Below are 15,090 nucleotides of genomic sequence, written 5' to 3' on the forward strand. Positions count from 1 at the left end.
GTTGTGAGCGAAATTTACAAAGTAGAGATCCTCGTTTGCAAGCTGTGCATATACGTCGTTGAGATCTTCTTCGCCAAAGCGGTGTTATCAACCTATCCCAAAAACGCGCGTTTAATCTCGAGTGAAAGCTTACAAGGATGGCGCAGGCACTGAGCAACTCCACGATGTGCTCTATTCACTCAGTGAGCAGACGAGAGGCTTACAGGCAGCAAACGGCGCTGCCCAGCCTGGCTCACTGCGCTATTCGTCGCAATAGCAGGCGCAGCTCCACGTCTCCCCAGGCGCTGTCTGTGGGGGGTGTCGCAGACGATTTTGGGCTCACGTCCGGCTCTTCTGCCGTCAACATACTATTACAGGCCGCCACTTTCGCAGCCATCGGGGTGGCTGCATGGTTTACCGCCCGCCTGGTTGACCAGGTACGTGAAAACGCGTGTTGTCAGCAAAGCTTGGAAGCTGCTTAGGCGGCGCCTCTGGCCAGTTGTTTTCTGTTTCTTTTGTGGACATCTGTGAAAGCGGACTGAGATGCAAGTGCCAAATATAGCATATAGGCTATCGTGGGCAGGTAGCTGTTTAAGAATCTGCTTTGCTTCAACACCTTTGCGAATATGGTGTAAGGATCCCTTCGTCATGTTATGGGCTGGCACATGCAAAGGCGAATTAAGATCTATACCTTGCCACAATGTGTGTGGTGCTTTGAGTCCTGACAGCTTGGGGTTTGTGGGTTTGAACAGGCACCTGAGCAGAGGGAAGATGAAACTGGCGAGTGCCCCAGGTGCAGCGGCTCCGGGTTTGAGGAGTGCATATGCACGAGGTGGAGTGACAATGATGCGGGCTGCGCAACCTGCAATGGCTCTTCCAGGATGGCATGCAGAAGCTGTGGAGGTGGAGGCACAGCAGTGCCTGCAACAGCAAAGATCGTTGCCCGAAGGTGAGGCAGATGACCTGCTTGCTGTGACCTGGTGCCTGAACGTTACCTGAATTACTGTGACCACCAAGGATAGCTGCTGCTTCTTAGATTTGCTGCTTAGGATTGGGCAGTTGGTTGCAGTGCTGGAGGAATTTGTTGCTGACCTGAGTGTCTTGTGTGCAGGGGCAGCAATTACATTGGGAGATAGAACTATGGAGAGCGCAATGTAGCTAGCTGACACTGTACGAGAGTGTGTGAGAGGATCACAAAACGGTGGATATGCTTGTTCCTGTGGAGAGATGTTGGGAGAGGAGCATTCTGTGCTATATGGTGATTCTTTTAGGTAGGCAAGACAAACGCATGTCATAATGGTAGGCAAGTGCTAGAAGAGGGATGTCTGCAGACTGTATCATATCAAATAAAGCTCTGTACATTCTACTTTGAGGGGATGGTGTGATGCTTGGCAGTAACAGCCGGGGTGAGAAGTGGTCAAAGCCATCAAGCAGTGTGTGGCATTTAATCATTCTTTCTCACAGTTGTCCTCCAGCCAAATTAGTGTGGCTATCTCGCATGATAACCGAAAATCTCTCAGAATGAAGCTGCTGCTGGAAGGGTGTCTTAGGACGAGGTTGTGTCATGCCTGCGCAAATGCGCAGTTTTATACAATGCACGACCTGCTGTCTTGGGGTCGTTTGATTGCAGTGACTCTGATTTGCTGTGGGTGGAGAAGCAGTGTTACATGATACAGAAAATGATATGCCTGCTCTTGAGCAGTACTGGTGTTTTGCAGAAGATGTCGCGGCTGGTTGATTGGATTGTTTGATTGCTTGCTCTGGTGCCTTGTTGGCTCGCGATTGGAAGTGTGCACTTGAAGGTGCTGTCTTGTAATTGCCACGCAAGTCAATAGCTGTGAACCCAGCTGCCCAGGGTTCTGATGTTACATGCACTGTTTGTAGTCGTGCTTGCAATTGCTAGCAGCGCTGGCCGTGATGGTACTGCGGATTCCGCAATGCGGAAGCCGCTAGCACTGCTGGCATCTGAGTGCACAACTGCTCTGGGCATTCAACAGCTGCTTTGAGGCACGCTCATGGAGTCTTTTGCTCACACAGGCATGTGATCATCATAAACCTCATGATAATACTGATAAGACCTGTAGTCCAGACGCTGTGCAGCCCTCCGCATGCCACTGCAGTTGGCTACTGGCACGACCCCAAATCATAGCGCACACAGGCCCTGGGGCTACTAGCTGTTGGTACAGTGGCCAGCAGGGCTGCATCGGGCTGGACAAGTTTAGCTGAACGTTGATTGAGCTAGCTGGTAGGGAATCTGTAGCCACAATTGAATCACATTAGCGGAGCCGGCCGGTTGCAGCTGAGACTGTTTGTGCGACTGTGACAGTGATGCGCAGCAAGTCCTACGCTGTACCCAGTGTTTGCCTGACAGTGTTATGCTTGTGTCTCTGCACAATCTTCCTGCCCATGCACTTGCGTTTTTAGTTGGAAACATCTCAGACTTGCAAGGGCTCTGCATGAGCACAGGAACGCCTCGTGACAAGACGTCCGACGTGGGCCCTTCAGGATCCAAGAATGTGAAGAGATCTTTCTTGCACAGGTTCTCGCAATCGTCAATTTCAGTATCTCAGAGTGAAGATCGACAACAATCGCATGCTGAGCTGCTGTCGATTGGACCCACTCGCCGGTGGCGCGCAGCTGCAGTAGTGTTTGCCTAATATGCAATTTCCCACTGTTGCACCACAGCTTGATAGCCCCATCTGCTCGTCGAGCGCTCGTTCAGCATCTTTCAGCGGGCGTGCGCATTTGCCGTTTCAGTCCTCTATCACCAATGTCGCTCAACTGCCGCAAAGAAGACAACGCAGAAGAAGTCTTGTGAAGGCTCAGCCAGCTGGTCTCAGGCTGGAAGCTGGCCCAAAGACAATGCAGAGAGATACAGTGACGCTGCCAGAGACACTTACAAGCAATACAGAGCCAGCTCTGCTCGCGGAACCGCCTGTACACTTTGGGGACCTAGAGCAGTTTTACCACGTGCTCAACTTGTCAGTGCAGCTCAGCACGCCACCTCCGCGCAGCTCGCAGAGTCCAGGGGGTGGAAACGGCAAGAATGATGAATTTTACGCCAACGTTGGGAATGCCATCAGGACGCTCAGAGAAGAGATACCACTCCTCTTCCAGCAGGACTTCACATGTGAGGGCGCCTCTCTGACTGGCTGTATTAGATACTGCAAGTCGATTCCTTCAGTATAGTAATTTATTTGTGTCGTTAGGGTGCCGTTGTGCAACAGTTGTCCTCATTTTGTTCTGTACTCACTGTCCCACCGCTGAGATGTATATTCTGCTGCAGATGACATCTACAGGGAGGATATCGTCTTCCGGGACCCAAGGAATACTTTCAAGGGCCTGAAGAACTACAAGACCATCTTCTGGAGCTTGCGCTTCCATGGGAGGCTCTTTTTCTCTAGGCTGTATGTGGACGTGCAGAGAATCTGGCAACCGGATGACGCTCAGATCAGGCAAGGGAACTAATCATGATCTCAGCTGCCAAATTTTTGGAGCACAGAGCAGTCTTCTTTGACAATCATGTTCTCGCAATACACTTTCAGGTGCCACAACTTCAGGCGCATACTGACCTTTGAATCCCATGCTGCAGGATGCGTTGGACAGTTCATGGCATTCCCCGAGTCCCATGGAAAGCAGAGGGCATTTTCGATGGTGTCTCTACCTTCAAGTTGGACCGCCAGGGGAAGATCTATGAGCACCAGGTGCGTGACCGGGGGTCCTCATGGCCACACATGCAATGCTTGGGCTCCCTCTGTGCGCATGGGCTACCTTTGCTGAAGTTAGTGTTCCAAGAGCATCATCAGGCTTGTGTGGCATCAAATGTGATGTGCCGTTAAGATTTGGAACGAATGGTGGTATTACTGTATATGCCTTTGGGACTTGAGCAGGATTGATTCGAGTTCAATGCTGAGCAGGTGGACAATGTGATTCTTCGGGACCCCCCCATGCTGCGATCGCCGCTGTTTGCCGGGCTGAATCTGACACCGCTGCTGCAGCCGCAGCCGCAGACGCAGCCGTGCCCCGGTGCTTGGTGCAACAACGCCACTAGCACACCTCTGGCTGCCGAGGCACTGGAGAGCCAACCCCAGGCTTCCACCCTCCATCAAGAATCGGAGCGGGGAAACCGGGAGGCCGGGGGGTCCGTGCTGCGGGGGGTCCGAGGGATCCTCAACAGGGACGCGGCGTACCTCCGTCAGGCGCTGTCTGATAGGGGCGTGCAGAGGGAGGTGGCCTCTCTGGTGCACCAGGAGCAGTTTCCCCAGCCGCCCTGCCAGATATGAGTCACCCTGCTGTCAGCAAAGCTGGCCTTGTATAAGATGCTGAGGCCACGTTGATGATGATTGCTGACTGTAGATATCTGCTCTATCGGCAGTGCGAGGGGTGCTGTTGCACAGAACAGTGTGGTTCCGCAAGTGCTGTGATTTGTATGCCTTTATTTCTGGTGGCACTTTTTGTTATGCATATATGGTTTGGTCAGGGCTGGCAGGAAGCATACCCAAGATTGAAGCTTGTATAATAGAGACTAGATATGGTTCCAATGATTGGCAGGTGTTTGCATCACATGATGTACCTTCCTTTGGTAGGAAAGAACAGAGATGTACATCAGATGTCTGATAAAATTACGGGCAAGTTAAAGGGCTGCAACTCAAAGGAGTTGCCATTGCTGTTTTGCAGTGTAGTAATGCATGATTTGCGTTCTGTTGAATAACAGAGTGCCATGAGGTTTAGTACAGCGCAGAGATGTTGCACGATTTGTATGCAAGACTGGCGACCATGTGTCATTTAAGCGATGTAGCAGGCAAGTGATTTATGTAGGGCTGGATAGTTCCCCATCTGCTGTGCACATGTGAGCATCCAATGTCAATATATGCCACAGCAAATACGATGGGCTTAATAATGGTGGCCTTGGCTTGAAGCTATTTATATCCATGGTTGCACCTTGATTCAATGGGTCAGCCTTTTTCTGAGCTTCATTGCGACCACATGGAGCTACATCCAAGATTGACCCTGAGTCACAAGCAGGCACTGTCCACACAATCAGCACCACACAATCAATCTGCCACATAAGGAAGCATGCATGGTGACTACACCATGTCTGCAAATCCCTTCTCTCATCCACGGACGCTGCACACTTGTGGCAAGCGCATGAAAACCTTCTGTCTACCTACAAACTATGCTACTTATCTTGAACTAGTCTTGAACTGGCACGAATCTGGGTCTGTAGAAGGAAAGGACTTCTACGGACCCGACATGCGGCCAGGTGTGCCTGCATTGCTCTTATGGTGGTACATGGGAGTAGCGCTAAGCGATTGGTGAAGCAGCAAGACAGACACAGGCACGGTTCAAGCAGGCAATGAGATTGCTCCTCACCGCTCTCACATGGCAATGACTCCCTCACTTCAGCACCAGAACACTTGCGCCACCGTTACAGCTAGGGCCTACTGGACGGACATAGAGTAATGACTCCTGACCACTGAGGTGCCCGTTTTCAGGCATGCAGAATGGCCCTGATTTTGCTGAGCGCATTCTGCAGGAGGCCATTCATGCCATTGGCCCCGAAACTCTCTACGACACCCCGCAGAAACAGCTGGGTCCCATTGAATGCTGCCGCATAACCGCCCAATGCAGAGGGAGCTGCGTTGAGGCCTGTCTCCCCGGCAGAAGAAGCGCCGCCCTTGCCAGAGGAATACTTGCTGACAAAGGCTGCGAAGCCACCCTGCACCCGCTGTGTCACAGGCCGCAGGGCAGCTGTCACTGGTGTGATTATTGTACGCGACGCTCTATCAGCCTGCAAGCACACATCTTGGCATATTCAGACAATAGCCCACAGCACAACCTATTGTCTCATGTAGACTTCACACAAACGATGCGCCACTGTCTTAAACCTACCAACATTAGATAGCAAATGACAAGTAGCTTGCAGTCCCACCAAATGGGTAAAGAATGGTTTGCATGCATCCACTCAGGGGGCCAGCGACCAACCACACAAAGCTCAGACTACATCAATCAATCACATGGGCTGCCAATCACATAAAGCCAACAAGATACAGATAAGAATAAAGCAGCTGGTCACCTGCGTGCGGACCCACTGCCGGTACTGCGCGTAGGAGGATCCAAGCACGATGCCATCTAGGACGCACTGGGGCTTGCAGGCCTGCGCCTGCATCACCGCGCGGCTGGCCACCCAGTTGGCCACCGCCCCCGGGCTGCCCGCGCGCCGCGCCAGCGCCAGCATGTACGCCGTCGCAAACGTGTCTCCCGCCCCATTCGTGTCCACCGCCGCCACCTGCGCGCACACCACACCCAAACTCTTATTTTAAAAAGTCGACATTCCATTTTTGTATTTGAAGAGGATTTGAGGGTCCAGATCCCGTCCCAGGGCGCAGGAGCAGGAAGATCACTCCAGTGCGATCCACCCTTAGTGAGGCAAACGCTGCAATGGCTCAGTTGGGTAGTGAAGTTCGCCGTGAGTCATGCGCAAGGGGGCATATGACTCAGAGACATAGTTTAGGGACACTGAGGTCAGCCGTGTCCACGCAGAAGTAGATATGTGTCTAACGTGCAGCTCAAAGCCGCTCATTGTCATTGTGGGCCGAAAGTGACAGTCGAAGAAATAGCAGCAATTTGACAGCTAATGGCTGAGTGCTGCATACCTTCTCCGGTGGGAGGTGCACAGAGGAGTTGCCGACGACTTCATCAGCGCCAAACTCGCCGCGGGTGATGAGCCAGCGCGCGGACCCGCTGGCCAGCTCGTTGACTAGCCCCGGCGGCCACACATCAGTCTCCACATCCGACAGAAACACCGACGTCCGCGGGCCCAACGCCTCCTGCAACAGCCCAGCCCCTTGCATGACACATTGCTCATCAAAATAGGAAAGTCTGCAACTGCCACTCCTGCACGTTATTTACTGCAAAAAGGCGTTCCCGGTGCAATTTCCTTAATGACTGCAGGAACGTCCAAATGCAGCAACTGAAGCAAAAGAGCAGCGCCTGGCATGCTGACAGAAGGAGAAGCTTGTGCGAAGCATTGCCATTCATCATGGTCTCTGGCCATGGCTCTTGCAAACAATGCAAATCTTTTTCGGGATGCGCAGCAGAAGCACACAAGATCGTGGGCCAGGTCATGAAAGAGACACTGCCATGCACCGCTGAGAAGCGCGCAGCCTGACTGACAGGTGTATTTAGGGGCTGTGCGCACCAGGAGCTGGGGGCTGGGCTCCTTGGAAGGAGAGACGCGGCCGGAGGCGTCCAGGCTTCGCTGCTGCCCCTGCGCCATGAGCCCCACCGCCTGCCGGAACCCCGTCGCGCGATCCCACACCCCTGCTGCCCACCATCATCCACCCTTGTAAACCCTCCTCAGGCAAAAGTAGATTGAACCTACACACAGTTCCTTTTCATGTGCACAGCCTCATGATGCATACTTGCATGCCTTCCCATGAGCACATCGTTCATGACCTAGACACTGTGAACAGGCATAATGACACCTGGTGCTTCTGGAGAGAGGCATTCCATGCATGGTGACGCCCCGCTAGCACCATAAAACATTTTGTGCGAAAAGCAACGCATTCTGCGTTTCTGCACGTTGCACCAAATTGTTTTTGGAAGACTGGAAGAGAGGGGCTAACCCTGGCGGTGCCGGATGAAGCTGGCGGCGTCCAGATCATCAGGGGTGAGCGGCCCGAGCAGCACGGTGCGCGCGCGGCGGCAGTGCGGCGGAACATGCTCCACCCTCAGCGTCACATTAGGCGTCGCCGTCACGCGCAGCTTCCGCTTGTTGCCTGCCCAGTGCAGCGACACACTCTATCTCAAAAAAGGGCCTGCCACAAGTGCGGCGCAAGTTAAGCGTGCAACTGAGGGGAGCTCTCAAGCCTCTTGTGGCCAGAGCTTAATTCTGGCCCCTCAATACTAGAGAGACATTCATGGGTGGGGCTACGAACACCCATGATAATTGCTCATTGTACTAACTGGCAAGACAAGCTGCCAGAGCAGGGTAGCAATGGAAACACAGTTATGCTTAAGTGCACATGGCTCCAGATATGTGGTTCAATCGTACAGGGAGAAGAGCAGCAATCCCTACAGTTGGCGGTACTGACATGGAAGGCAGAGTACCTTCCAGCTCGCCATGCATTTGTGCATCATATGTAACAAATCAATCTGCATGCGGGTGAGAACCTCACCCCACCAAGTGTAGGAGTGCTCAAAGGTGAGGGTGTTGTTTGTAGAGATCACATGCAGATCATGGCCCCGGAATACTGACAGATCTGCATCCGGTCCTGCAGCTGTCACCACGCATGCGCGAATGCCATACGCACTGGCTACTGCTGCTGCATAAGATATAGCACCTCCCTGTAATCGAAGCACAGAATGAACTTCAAGGTCGTCTTGACTTTGCTTAAGGAGGGTTCCTCTGTTTCTTCTGCGCACAGCGTTTTCATACCTGAGCGCTTCACACACCTAGCCTAGTAACCAAGAGTACAGAGCAAGGGCTCCAGCGAACGACCTGGAGGAAATGGTGACTTACCAAGGCCCTTTTACCATCCACCACATCCACTGTCACATCGCCAACGAGCAAGAGCGTGGGCCTGAGCAACAAGAAGGCAGGCCAGGTCAGCTGACAAGCACACAGCACGCTAGGACAGGGCACGTACAGGCTGTGTACAGCCATGCTATTTGAAATATACACACTCTTTAATCCAATGAGTAGCATATGGGTTTGTGCTCAGGCGATCGATTCCGTACAAGGGAGATCCTACAGGGCAACGCAGGCTATCCTTGCTCACCTGAACAATTCCGAAATGGCCACAGCGCCCAGCAGACACGCCGTACAGACTAAAAGCAGTCTGCCTGTGCCAGAAGACAGTGCCAATAAGGCCTGCCCACGTTGGATCCCCATCGTCCAATATTCAGTCTGAACAACAACAGAGCCCCGGCATGGTGCTGCAAAGAAATTGCAGCTGGTGCAGCCCAAACACGATCATATGACATGCATTGTTACCATTATCTGCGTCAAATGTGCCACGGCCCAAATGCAAGTGTTCATGAATGCGGACGAAGCCCTTCTCGCCGCTTGAGACCCGGTTGGTCCCCGTTTGGGCTGCCCGCTTGACCCAAATGGGGCACCCAACTTCTTGACTGTCCAGCCAGCCTTAGTTTTAGAATTTCAGAAGACATCCATCTCTAGACCACGACAGAAAGTTGTTCTCATAATTATCATCGTTATAATAACAGTATGGGGATGCTTGGCAACATTACAACCCAGCAACATGCACTCATTCAGCCCACCTTCACTCGGTCGTCGGTGCCTTTCTTTACCATTGCTGGGAAGTCCCAAAGATCCCATAAACGTCTTGTCGTGAAGGCTCTGAACCACAAGGCGGAATCAGCGGATGCTGTCAGGCCAGACATCACCAGGAGGCATGCCATCATGGGAATGATAGCTTCTACCTGGCTAGTGTCTGCAAACAGGTGACCCAGCAATCCGTCGAAGCACTACTAAATGGTTGTTGCATCAACGATTGCATGCATCGCATTTCAGATTATTCCAGACATCAGCATGTGACTGGACCTGGGCTGACTGTTGCAGGGCAGGAGCTGATCCTCAGATCACGCAGAAGGTCTTCTTTGATCTCACAGTGGGCGACAAGCCAGCAGGGCGAGTAGTTCTGGGGCTCTACGGGGAGGCCGTTCCCAAGACAGTCGCCAACTTTGTGGCTCTAGGTGAGCTTGCCTCACCACTGTCTCACTGCATGCAGTGCCTGAAGGGTCAGCAGGAACAGCTGTCTGCCGTCTTCAATATGCTGCTGCCATGGGACACCGCAATGCGTCTGGACACTACAGTACACCTGGGATCTGTGCATGGACAATATGCAACTTCTGGATGCCCTCTCTGTATTTGCAGCCACGGGCGAGAAGGGGTTTGGGTACAAGAACACAGAGTTCCACCGCGTCGTGAAAGACTTTGTGCTGCAAGGTACGCATATCGACATGTGAGAAGCACCACTTCTGCCTGGACCCCTCATGTGAAGCAGATTTGTAAGACTGTGAAGTGTCTCATTTGCAGGCGGTGACTTTGAGAGGGGAAATGGGTGCGTGTTCCCATCACCCTGGCTCTTGTCAAGGAGTCATTGATACATCGTCTACGTTATTATGATGACAGCACTGCTGTAGCAAGCCAGTACACTGCGACACTGGTGTTTAATACAGTGTTGGCCTGCAGGACTGGTGGATACAGCATTTACGGTCGCAAGTTTGTGGATGAAAATTTCAGCATTCCCCACCGCCCGGGAGCGGTGTCAATGGCAAACGCTGGACCCAACACCAATGGCTCTCAGGTGCTGCCAACCCCTGTGCCATACATAATACATGATACATGCAGAAAGAACAGCTGCCCGCCAAAAAGCTGCCTGCATCTGCTGTAATCGTGAGTGGGTGTGCTGCAGTTCTTCATCACAACCGCACCAACTCCATGGCTAGACGGCAAGCATGTGGTACTTGGAGAGGTAGGTCTACTCCCTGATTGCCCCCATCGATGATATCATAATATGCTTTATGGCCATGTATTTATTACAAGCCCTGTGTCTGCAATATCATAAAGATAGATGTCAATGACATCAGCTGCTTGTCTTGGATGGCTCAGGTACTGGAAGGCTTTGACCTAGTCCAGAAGCTGCAGTATCTTCCAGTTGACTTCTTCTCAAAGCCCAAGGACCATCTGAAGATCTCTGATTGCGGCGTTTTGACATGAAACATCACGTTGAGTTCGCCTGCTCACTGCCAAATTAGCTGTGGAACGTTGAGTGTCAAACAGATACCCAACGGTGACTACAACGGGTGTAGCTTTCAAAAACAAACAAAGTCAACTTAGCCTTTGTGTAAATAACACTTGCCTTTATGAAGTCATCACCCTAAACGATACATTGCTGCCAGCTCTGTACAATTGATGTCAGCACAGTTGTGCTTCTGGCATGGCCATTTTCACCTGATCCATTTTTACATAAGGGGATTGTTGTGCGCCGGAACAAATGGCTTGTGCAACAACACTAGTTATAACAATGTGATCCACAAGATAAGTCGAAGAATTATCAACATAATATACACAAATGGCTATTAGCCCTTGGCTGAGCTGCCCTGGTGCTGTTCTGGCTTCTCAGCACCCTCAGGGATGCTCTTCAGCTGTGCGCCTCTATGCCTGAGTTGCTGCTCGGCCGCGCCTCCACTATCCATCTCTTGCAATGCATCAGGTTCTGCATCTGCTGCTGAAGAGGAATTGCTTTCTGCTCTCTCCTCTGGTAAAAGCTGTGATTCTGCTTGCGCACGCACCATGTCCCCAGACTTCCCCAGGATGTCCGCATGCTTCACTCTCTGGTTTGCATAGTATGGCGGCATCTGCTGTGCGCCACTGCTATCTGCATTGACAAACAGCGCCTCTGCTTCTCAGTGGCAGTGCAGTCTGAAGTGCTGTCGTGCCAACTCTTCATATGGCATCATGCATTCTCAAAGACATGTTTGGCATGCATGCAGCAGCTGCACATGAAGATTTGTACCTGCTTTACGCTGCTCTTCGATCTGGACAGTGTCATGAAACTTTGTGAAGTCGACAAACTGGCGGCCATCCTTCTGCACCAGGACGTCCTGTGCAAATTCCACACCACAATGCGATTTTAGGTTGCACAGCTTCAAATAGATATTTCGCATGAATCCTGCAGAAGCAAGCAGATATAGATTGTCCAAATCCTGCATGAAAGTACCTGGAAGCGGTGATTCCACAGGATGTCTGCTGGACGGAAAATGGTGCGTGCAATCACGGACTGCAAGCCACCAAAGATAAGATTAACAAAGGCTTGCTTGCCATAGCGCCCATGCTCAAACAATTTAAAGCTGAATTGCTGCATGCCCATGCTGCTCATGCTCCTGCATATGTACATGTGAAGCACTGTGAGTGTCTACCTGTTTGCTGTTGTCATCGGTGGCGGCCACACTGACAAAGATGGCCCCCTCTGCGGCTCGGATGTCCTCCGCTGTTAGGCCATGCAGGGGAGAGGCCTCATCGATCTCATGCGCAATGATGAGGCTGGGGGCGATGGCAGTAGGGTCTGTCACTTCGCATCGCCTCCCCTGTGAACAGAGTGTTTCAAGTCGTTGGACTGCAGATCATCATGCAAAGTTGCCCCCAAAATATGGGCATAATCAGTTTACTCAATAGGAATTCAGCTGGACCCACCTTGAAAGTGACCTCACCCTCGGTTGTCACAAGCCGCTGAAAATAAGACACCCTGATCTGCTGGAGCATGGGAGACTGTTACATATCACAACCAAGGTATTTGGTGTCCAGCAAGAAATCAACTGTCCTTGACTTCCCTAGCAAAGTTAGTTATGAGATCGCACCTCCGGGTGCAGCAGGAAGTTTCCCCTAGTATTTCCGATGCGTATAAGCAAATGGGGCACCCCATTCCTGGAGTGCACACACAGTCACTTCACTGCTGTAAATTGTAAGAGTTGCTTTGGAACGACACGGAACGCAGAGTGGCAGCTGGCGCGCACCTGGCAGTGATGAGACACACCCTGCTGAAGGCTGTTTTATTGGTGGGCATGCTTGCCTTTGCAAACACAATCCCCAGCAGCAATGAGGACATCATGATGCCCACAAAATGCTCCACTGTGCACACGATATAAGCCAGCTGAGTGTCAGGGCTCTGCAAACCAGCATACCTCCACTTAGCTTACTTCATATCACACCGATGAGGACCTTCATATATTGCAAAGAGGATAGGGAATTTAGGTACAGAAGCACAATAAGGACAAGAGACTCACGATGCTGCCATAGCCAATGGTGGTCAGATTTGTGACACTGAGCCAGAAGCAGGCCTCTGGCAGGGACAGGTGAGAATCCCCCAGCATCTGTTCATAGACAGCCTGCTTGCAGACACAATATTGATTGAACATGGCCAGCATGCTGCAGGATTTCCAGCAAAATACTTTTATTTTGCAGCCAAATTCAAACTGATACAGCCTGATGTGCAAAGCCTGTGCAAGCAGTGAAAGCTACAGAACGTTGGTGCAGTGAAATGGTGCGCACCCCAGTGATGTAGAAGAGTGCAGCAAAGACGATGCTCACAACGAGATACATTGCAAGGCAAAAGAGGACAAGCACGTCCCAGTCCATCTCGAACATTTTCCCTTGGAAGTCATCTGCAAGCGTTCTCCGCACTCCAATGACTCCCCATCGTGTGGATTTTGGTCTGGCAGCGAACGATCCCAACCTGGGCCCAGAACCGAGGCTGATTCAACATCAATGGGCAGATATTGGTGCTTGAATGACATGATATAATCCTGCACCAAACCCTAGCTGTATATTGATCCAGTATAACATCTTGGTGGTCCATGGACGTGTGGGGCACCTTTCAAGCTTCTTAGTGGTGATGTCGACGACGTTGGCCACCCTTTGAAATGACGTGGTCCTCTTGAAGCTGCGTTTCCTCATCGCAGCTGAAGTCTGCTGAACCGATCGTTGCATGTCTAGGGTAACGCTGCAGATATAGCGGAAAGGAATCGTGCTTTCCGTTCAATTTCACGCACTCCTCACTGCAAAAGGTGCAATCATTGCAGATTCTCAGCACTACTTGTCATAATCTTGCCACTTACCGCAATATTCTTCTCATGCTCTTCCTCGGAAAGAATGTCCGTTGATGTCGTAAGATTAGCTTCCTTGCGACTGGAAGCTGTGCATGCTTTCTCGACCCTCCTGTTGAGAAGGAAAGGAGTTCCTCCTCGAATAGCCAGACTTCATGAATATCTGAATTGATTTATTGTTGACTGGGCAAAGAGTAACAGTGCAAGATGTCGGAACCGAGCCGCATAGAAATGGTTGTTATTCCAAGGTGAGCCATGACTTCTCTCAAGAGATGCAGACGTCTTTGCCACATAATCATGTGCCAAGATCATAATCAGAAGCAATGAAGTGAGATTGACACCTTGTGCAGGGAGGAAGAGGTGTTCGATCGGGAGGAAGTGCTGGGCAGAGACGCAAAATCTGTCTTCCCCACAGAATCCAAGACGCCAGCGATCGATACCGAGGCCGTGAAAGCAGCGTTGGGGTCCAATCTAAGATTCATCACCGAATCTGAGGTACGCACATCACGCCACAGTGGATAAGTACTCGTCAAAATTCACAGGGTGCACTGCCCGATCTGCACCGTAATTCTGATGCCCAGCAAAGATCGCGTTTGGTGTGCAGTTGGAAAAGATCAAGGCCGAACGAGGAGCGCGGGTGGAGGATGGATCCCTGGAGCCCAGCAAGCCGCTGGTGGAGGTTCTCAGAGAGGCTGCAGAGGCCAAGGAGGCTGCTTTCCAGGCAGTCTGGAAGTCCATGAAAGTCGGTAAGATTTGCCCTGCTCAAGAAAGTAAATATCGACTACTGCTGTGTCACAAGGAGTTGTTCACAATCCCATGCTTCTAGACAGGACGAGCAGTGAGCAGAAGCCCACCATGGGGATGTGTACTTCTCTGGCCTTCAGTAATCAGGATGATGACATGTGCTGGCAGGGAAGAACAGGCCGCTGGATGAGGAGGATTTGAACTTTGTGGAGGCGGTGCTGGAGCAAGACAGGGCCAAGGACCGCACTGTCAGGGAGGAAGAGAGGGCGGCCCTGGATGCCTACCAACAGGTGCTGTTGACCCTTGATCATCACGATTATGCACTACAAGCAGTCTCACAACAGACTCTCATCAGCTGTTGATAATTTGCGATACCCTTGACGAAAGCACAGATGCAGCCCACAGCTCAGATACGAGCCAGAGTACTTGGGACTCACCGTTCGCGCTTTAGCAGTGCCCTCATGTCACCGCACTGCTAGTTGTTTTCATGCTTGCTTCAAACTTCACCTCTAAAATCGGAGGAATGAGACAAATGAATGTGAAGTACTGAAGTATGAGGAGTAAGGAACAATATTCTTCAATATTGATACGAGAATAGGAAGTTCAGGCACCTGAGGAATGAGGCATGAGGGGTGTAATATCTGAGGTATGTTTTCTTCAGGCGGTGAGGGAGGCAGGGGAGCGGCAGCGAGCAGCGCAGGAGGCAGGGCCGCGGCCGCATCAGCAGCCGCAGCC

The 15,090-nt window shown here is 51.6% G+C and overlaps 6 protein-coding genes across 6 annotated transcripts; 4 read left to right on the forward strand and 2 right to left on the reverse strand.

The window, feature by feature from the left end:
* Positions 1–1,809, forward strand: COCSUDRAFT_23789 (hypothetical protein). The gene is made up of 3 exons (XM_005647648.1): positions 1–416; positions 732–928; positions 1,091–1,809. The coding sequence occupies exons 1-3, from the start codon at positions 138–140 to the stop codon at positions 1,113–1,115; spliced, it is 501 nt and encodes a 166-aa protein (XP_005647705.1). The 5' UTR covers positions 1–137; the 3' UTR covers positions 1,116–1,809.
* A 746-nt stretch (positions 1,810–2,555) lies between these two features.
* On the forward strand, positions 2,556–4,262 carry COCSUDRAFT_29150 (hypothetical protein; the record flags this gene model as incomplete). Its single annotated transcript, XM_005647649.1, has 5 exons — positions 2,556–3,109; positions 3,266–3,396; positions 3,460–3,503; positions 3,572–3,683; positions 3,897–4,262. Exons 1-5 carry the CDS (start codon positions 2,638–2,640, stop codon positions 4,260–4,262), a joined length of 1,125 nt encoding a protein of 374 aa, XP_005647706.1. The 5' UTR covers positions 2,556–2,637.
* Positions 4,263–4,889: 627 nt separating this feature from the next.
* On the reverse strand, positions 4,890–8,998 carry COCSUDRAFT_66195 (Ribokinase-like protein). Its single transcript, XM_005647650.1, has 8 exons — positions 8,763–8,998; positions 8,504–8,564; positions 8,160–8,328; positions 7,608–7,760; positions 7,181–7,302; positions 6,636–6,809; positions 6,056–6,268; positions 4,890–5,770 (listed from the first exon to the last, which is right to left on the reverse strand). The coding sequence occupies exons 1-8, from the start codon at positions 8,873–8,875 to the stop codon at positions 5,471–5,473; spliced, it is 1,305 nt and encodes a 434-aa protein (XP_005647707.1). The 5' UTR covers positions 8,876–8,998; the 3' UTR covers positions 4,890–5,470.
* Positions 8,999–9,406: 408 nt separating this feature from the next.
* Positions 9,407–10,870, forward strand: COCSUDRAFT_47524 (hypothetical protein; the record flags this gene model as incomplete). The annotated part of the gene is made up of 7 exons (XM_005647651.1): positions 9,407–9,447; positions 9,566–9,699; positions 9,881–9,952; positions 10,043–10,067; positions 10,199–10,313; positions 10,422–10,481; positions 10,619–10,870. 7 exons carry the CDS (start codon positions 9,407–9,409, stop codon positions 10,724–10,726), a joined length of 555 nt encoding a protein of 184 aa, XP_005647708.1. The 3' UTR covers positions 10,727–10,870.
* Positions 10,871–11,088: 218 nt separating this feature from the next.
* COCSUDRAFT_42095 (E set domain-containing protein) lies at positions 11,089–13,153 on the reverse strand (the record flags this gene model as incomplete). Its single annotated transcript, XM_005647652.1, has 9 exons — positions 11,089–11,178; positions 11,302–11,387; positions 11,526–11,613; positions 11,730–11,789; positions 11,929–12,096; positions 12,367–12,433; positions 12,523–12,674; positions 12,793–12,894; positions 13,058–13,153. The coding sequence occupies 9 exons, from the start codon at positions 13,151–13,153 to the stop codon at positions 11,089–11,091; spliced, it is 909 nt and encodes a 302-aa protein (XP_005647709.1).
* A 665-nt stretch (positions 13,154–13,818) lies between these two features.
* On the forward strand, positions 13,819–14,437 carry COCSUDRAFT_15709 (hypothetical protein; the record flags this gene model as incomplete). Its single annotated transcript, XM_005647653.1, has 3 exons — positions 13,819–13,859; positions 13,962–14,106; positions 14,216–14,437. 3 exons carry the CDS (start codon positions 13,819–13,821, stop codon positions 14,435–14,437), a joined length of 408 nt encoding a protein of 135 aa, XP_005647710.1.
* Positions 14,438–15,090: the final 653 nt, after the last annotated feature.

This window comes from Coccomyxa subellipsoidea, assembly GCF_000258705.1.
Source record: "Coccomyxa subellipsoidea C-169, whole genome shotgun sequence".
NCBI classification, from domain to species: Eukaryota; Viridiplantae; Chlorophyta; class Trebouxiophyceae; family Coccomyxaceae; genus Coccomyxa; species Coccomyxa subellipsoidea.

Coding starts and splice junctions, on each gene's coding strand:
- COCSUDRAFT_66195 (XM_005647650.1), bottom strand. CDS start 8,875: ATGGGGATCCAACGTGGGCAGGCCTTATTGGCACTGTCTTCTGGCACA. Junction 7,761..8,159: donor GCACTCCTACACTTGGTGGG/GTGAGGTTCTCA, acceptor TGCACTGGGCAG/GCAACAAGCGGAAGCTGCGC. Junction 6,810..7,180: donor AGCCCAGCCCCCAGCTCCTG/GTGCGCACAGCC, acceptor GGGCTGTTGCAG/GAGGCGTTGGGCCCGCGGAC.
- COCSUDRAFT_23789 (XM_005647648.1), top strand. CDS start 138: ATGGCGCAGGCACTGAGCAACTCCACGATGTGCTCTATTCACTCAGTG. Junction 417..731: donor CCGCCCGCCTGGTTGACCAG/GTACGTGAAAAC, acceptor GGGTTTGAACAG/GCACCTGAGCAGAGGGAAGA. Junction 929..1,090: donor GCAAAGATCGTTGCCCGAAG/GTGAGGCAGATG, acceptor TCTTGTGTGCAG/GGGCAGCAATTACATTGGGA.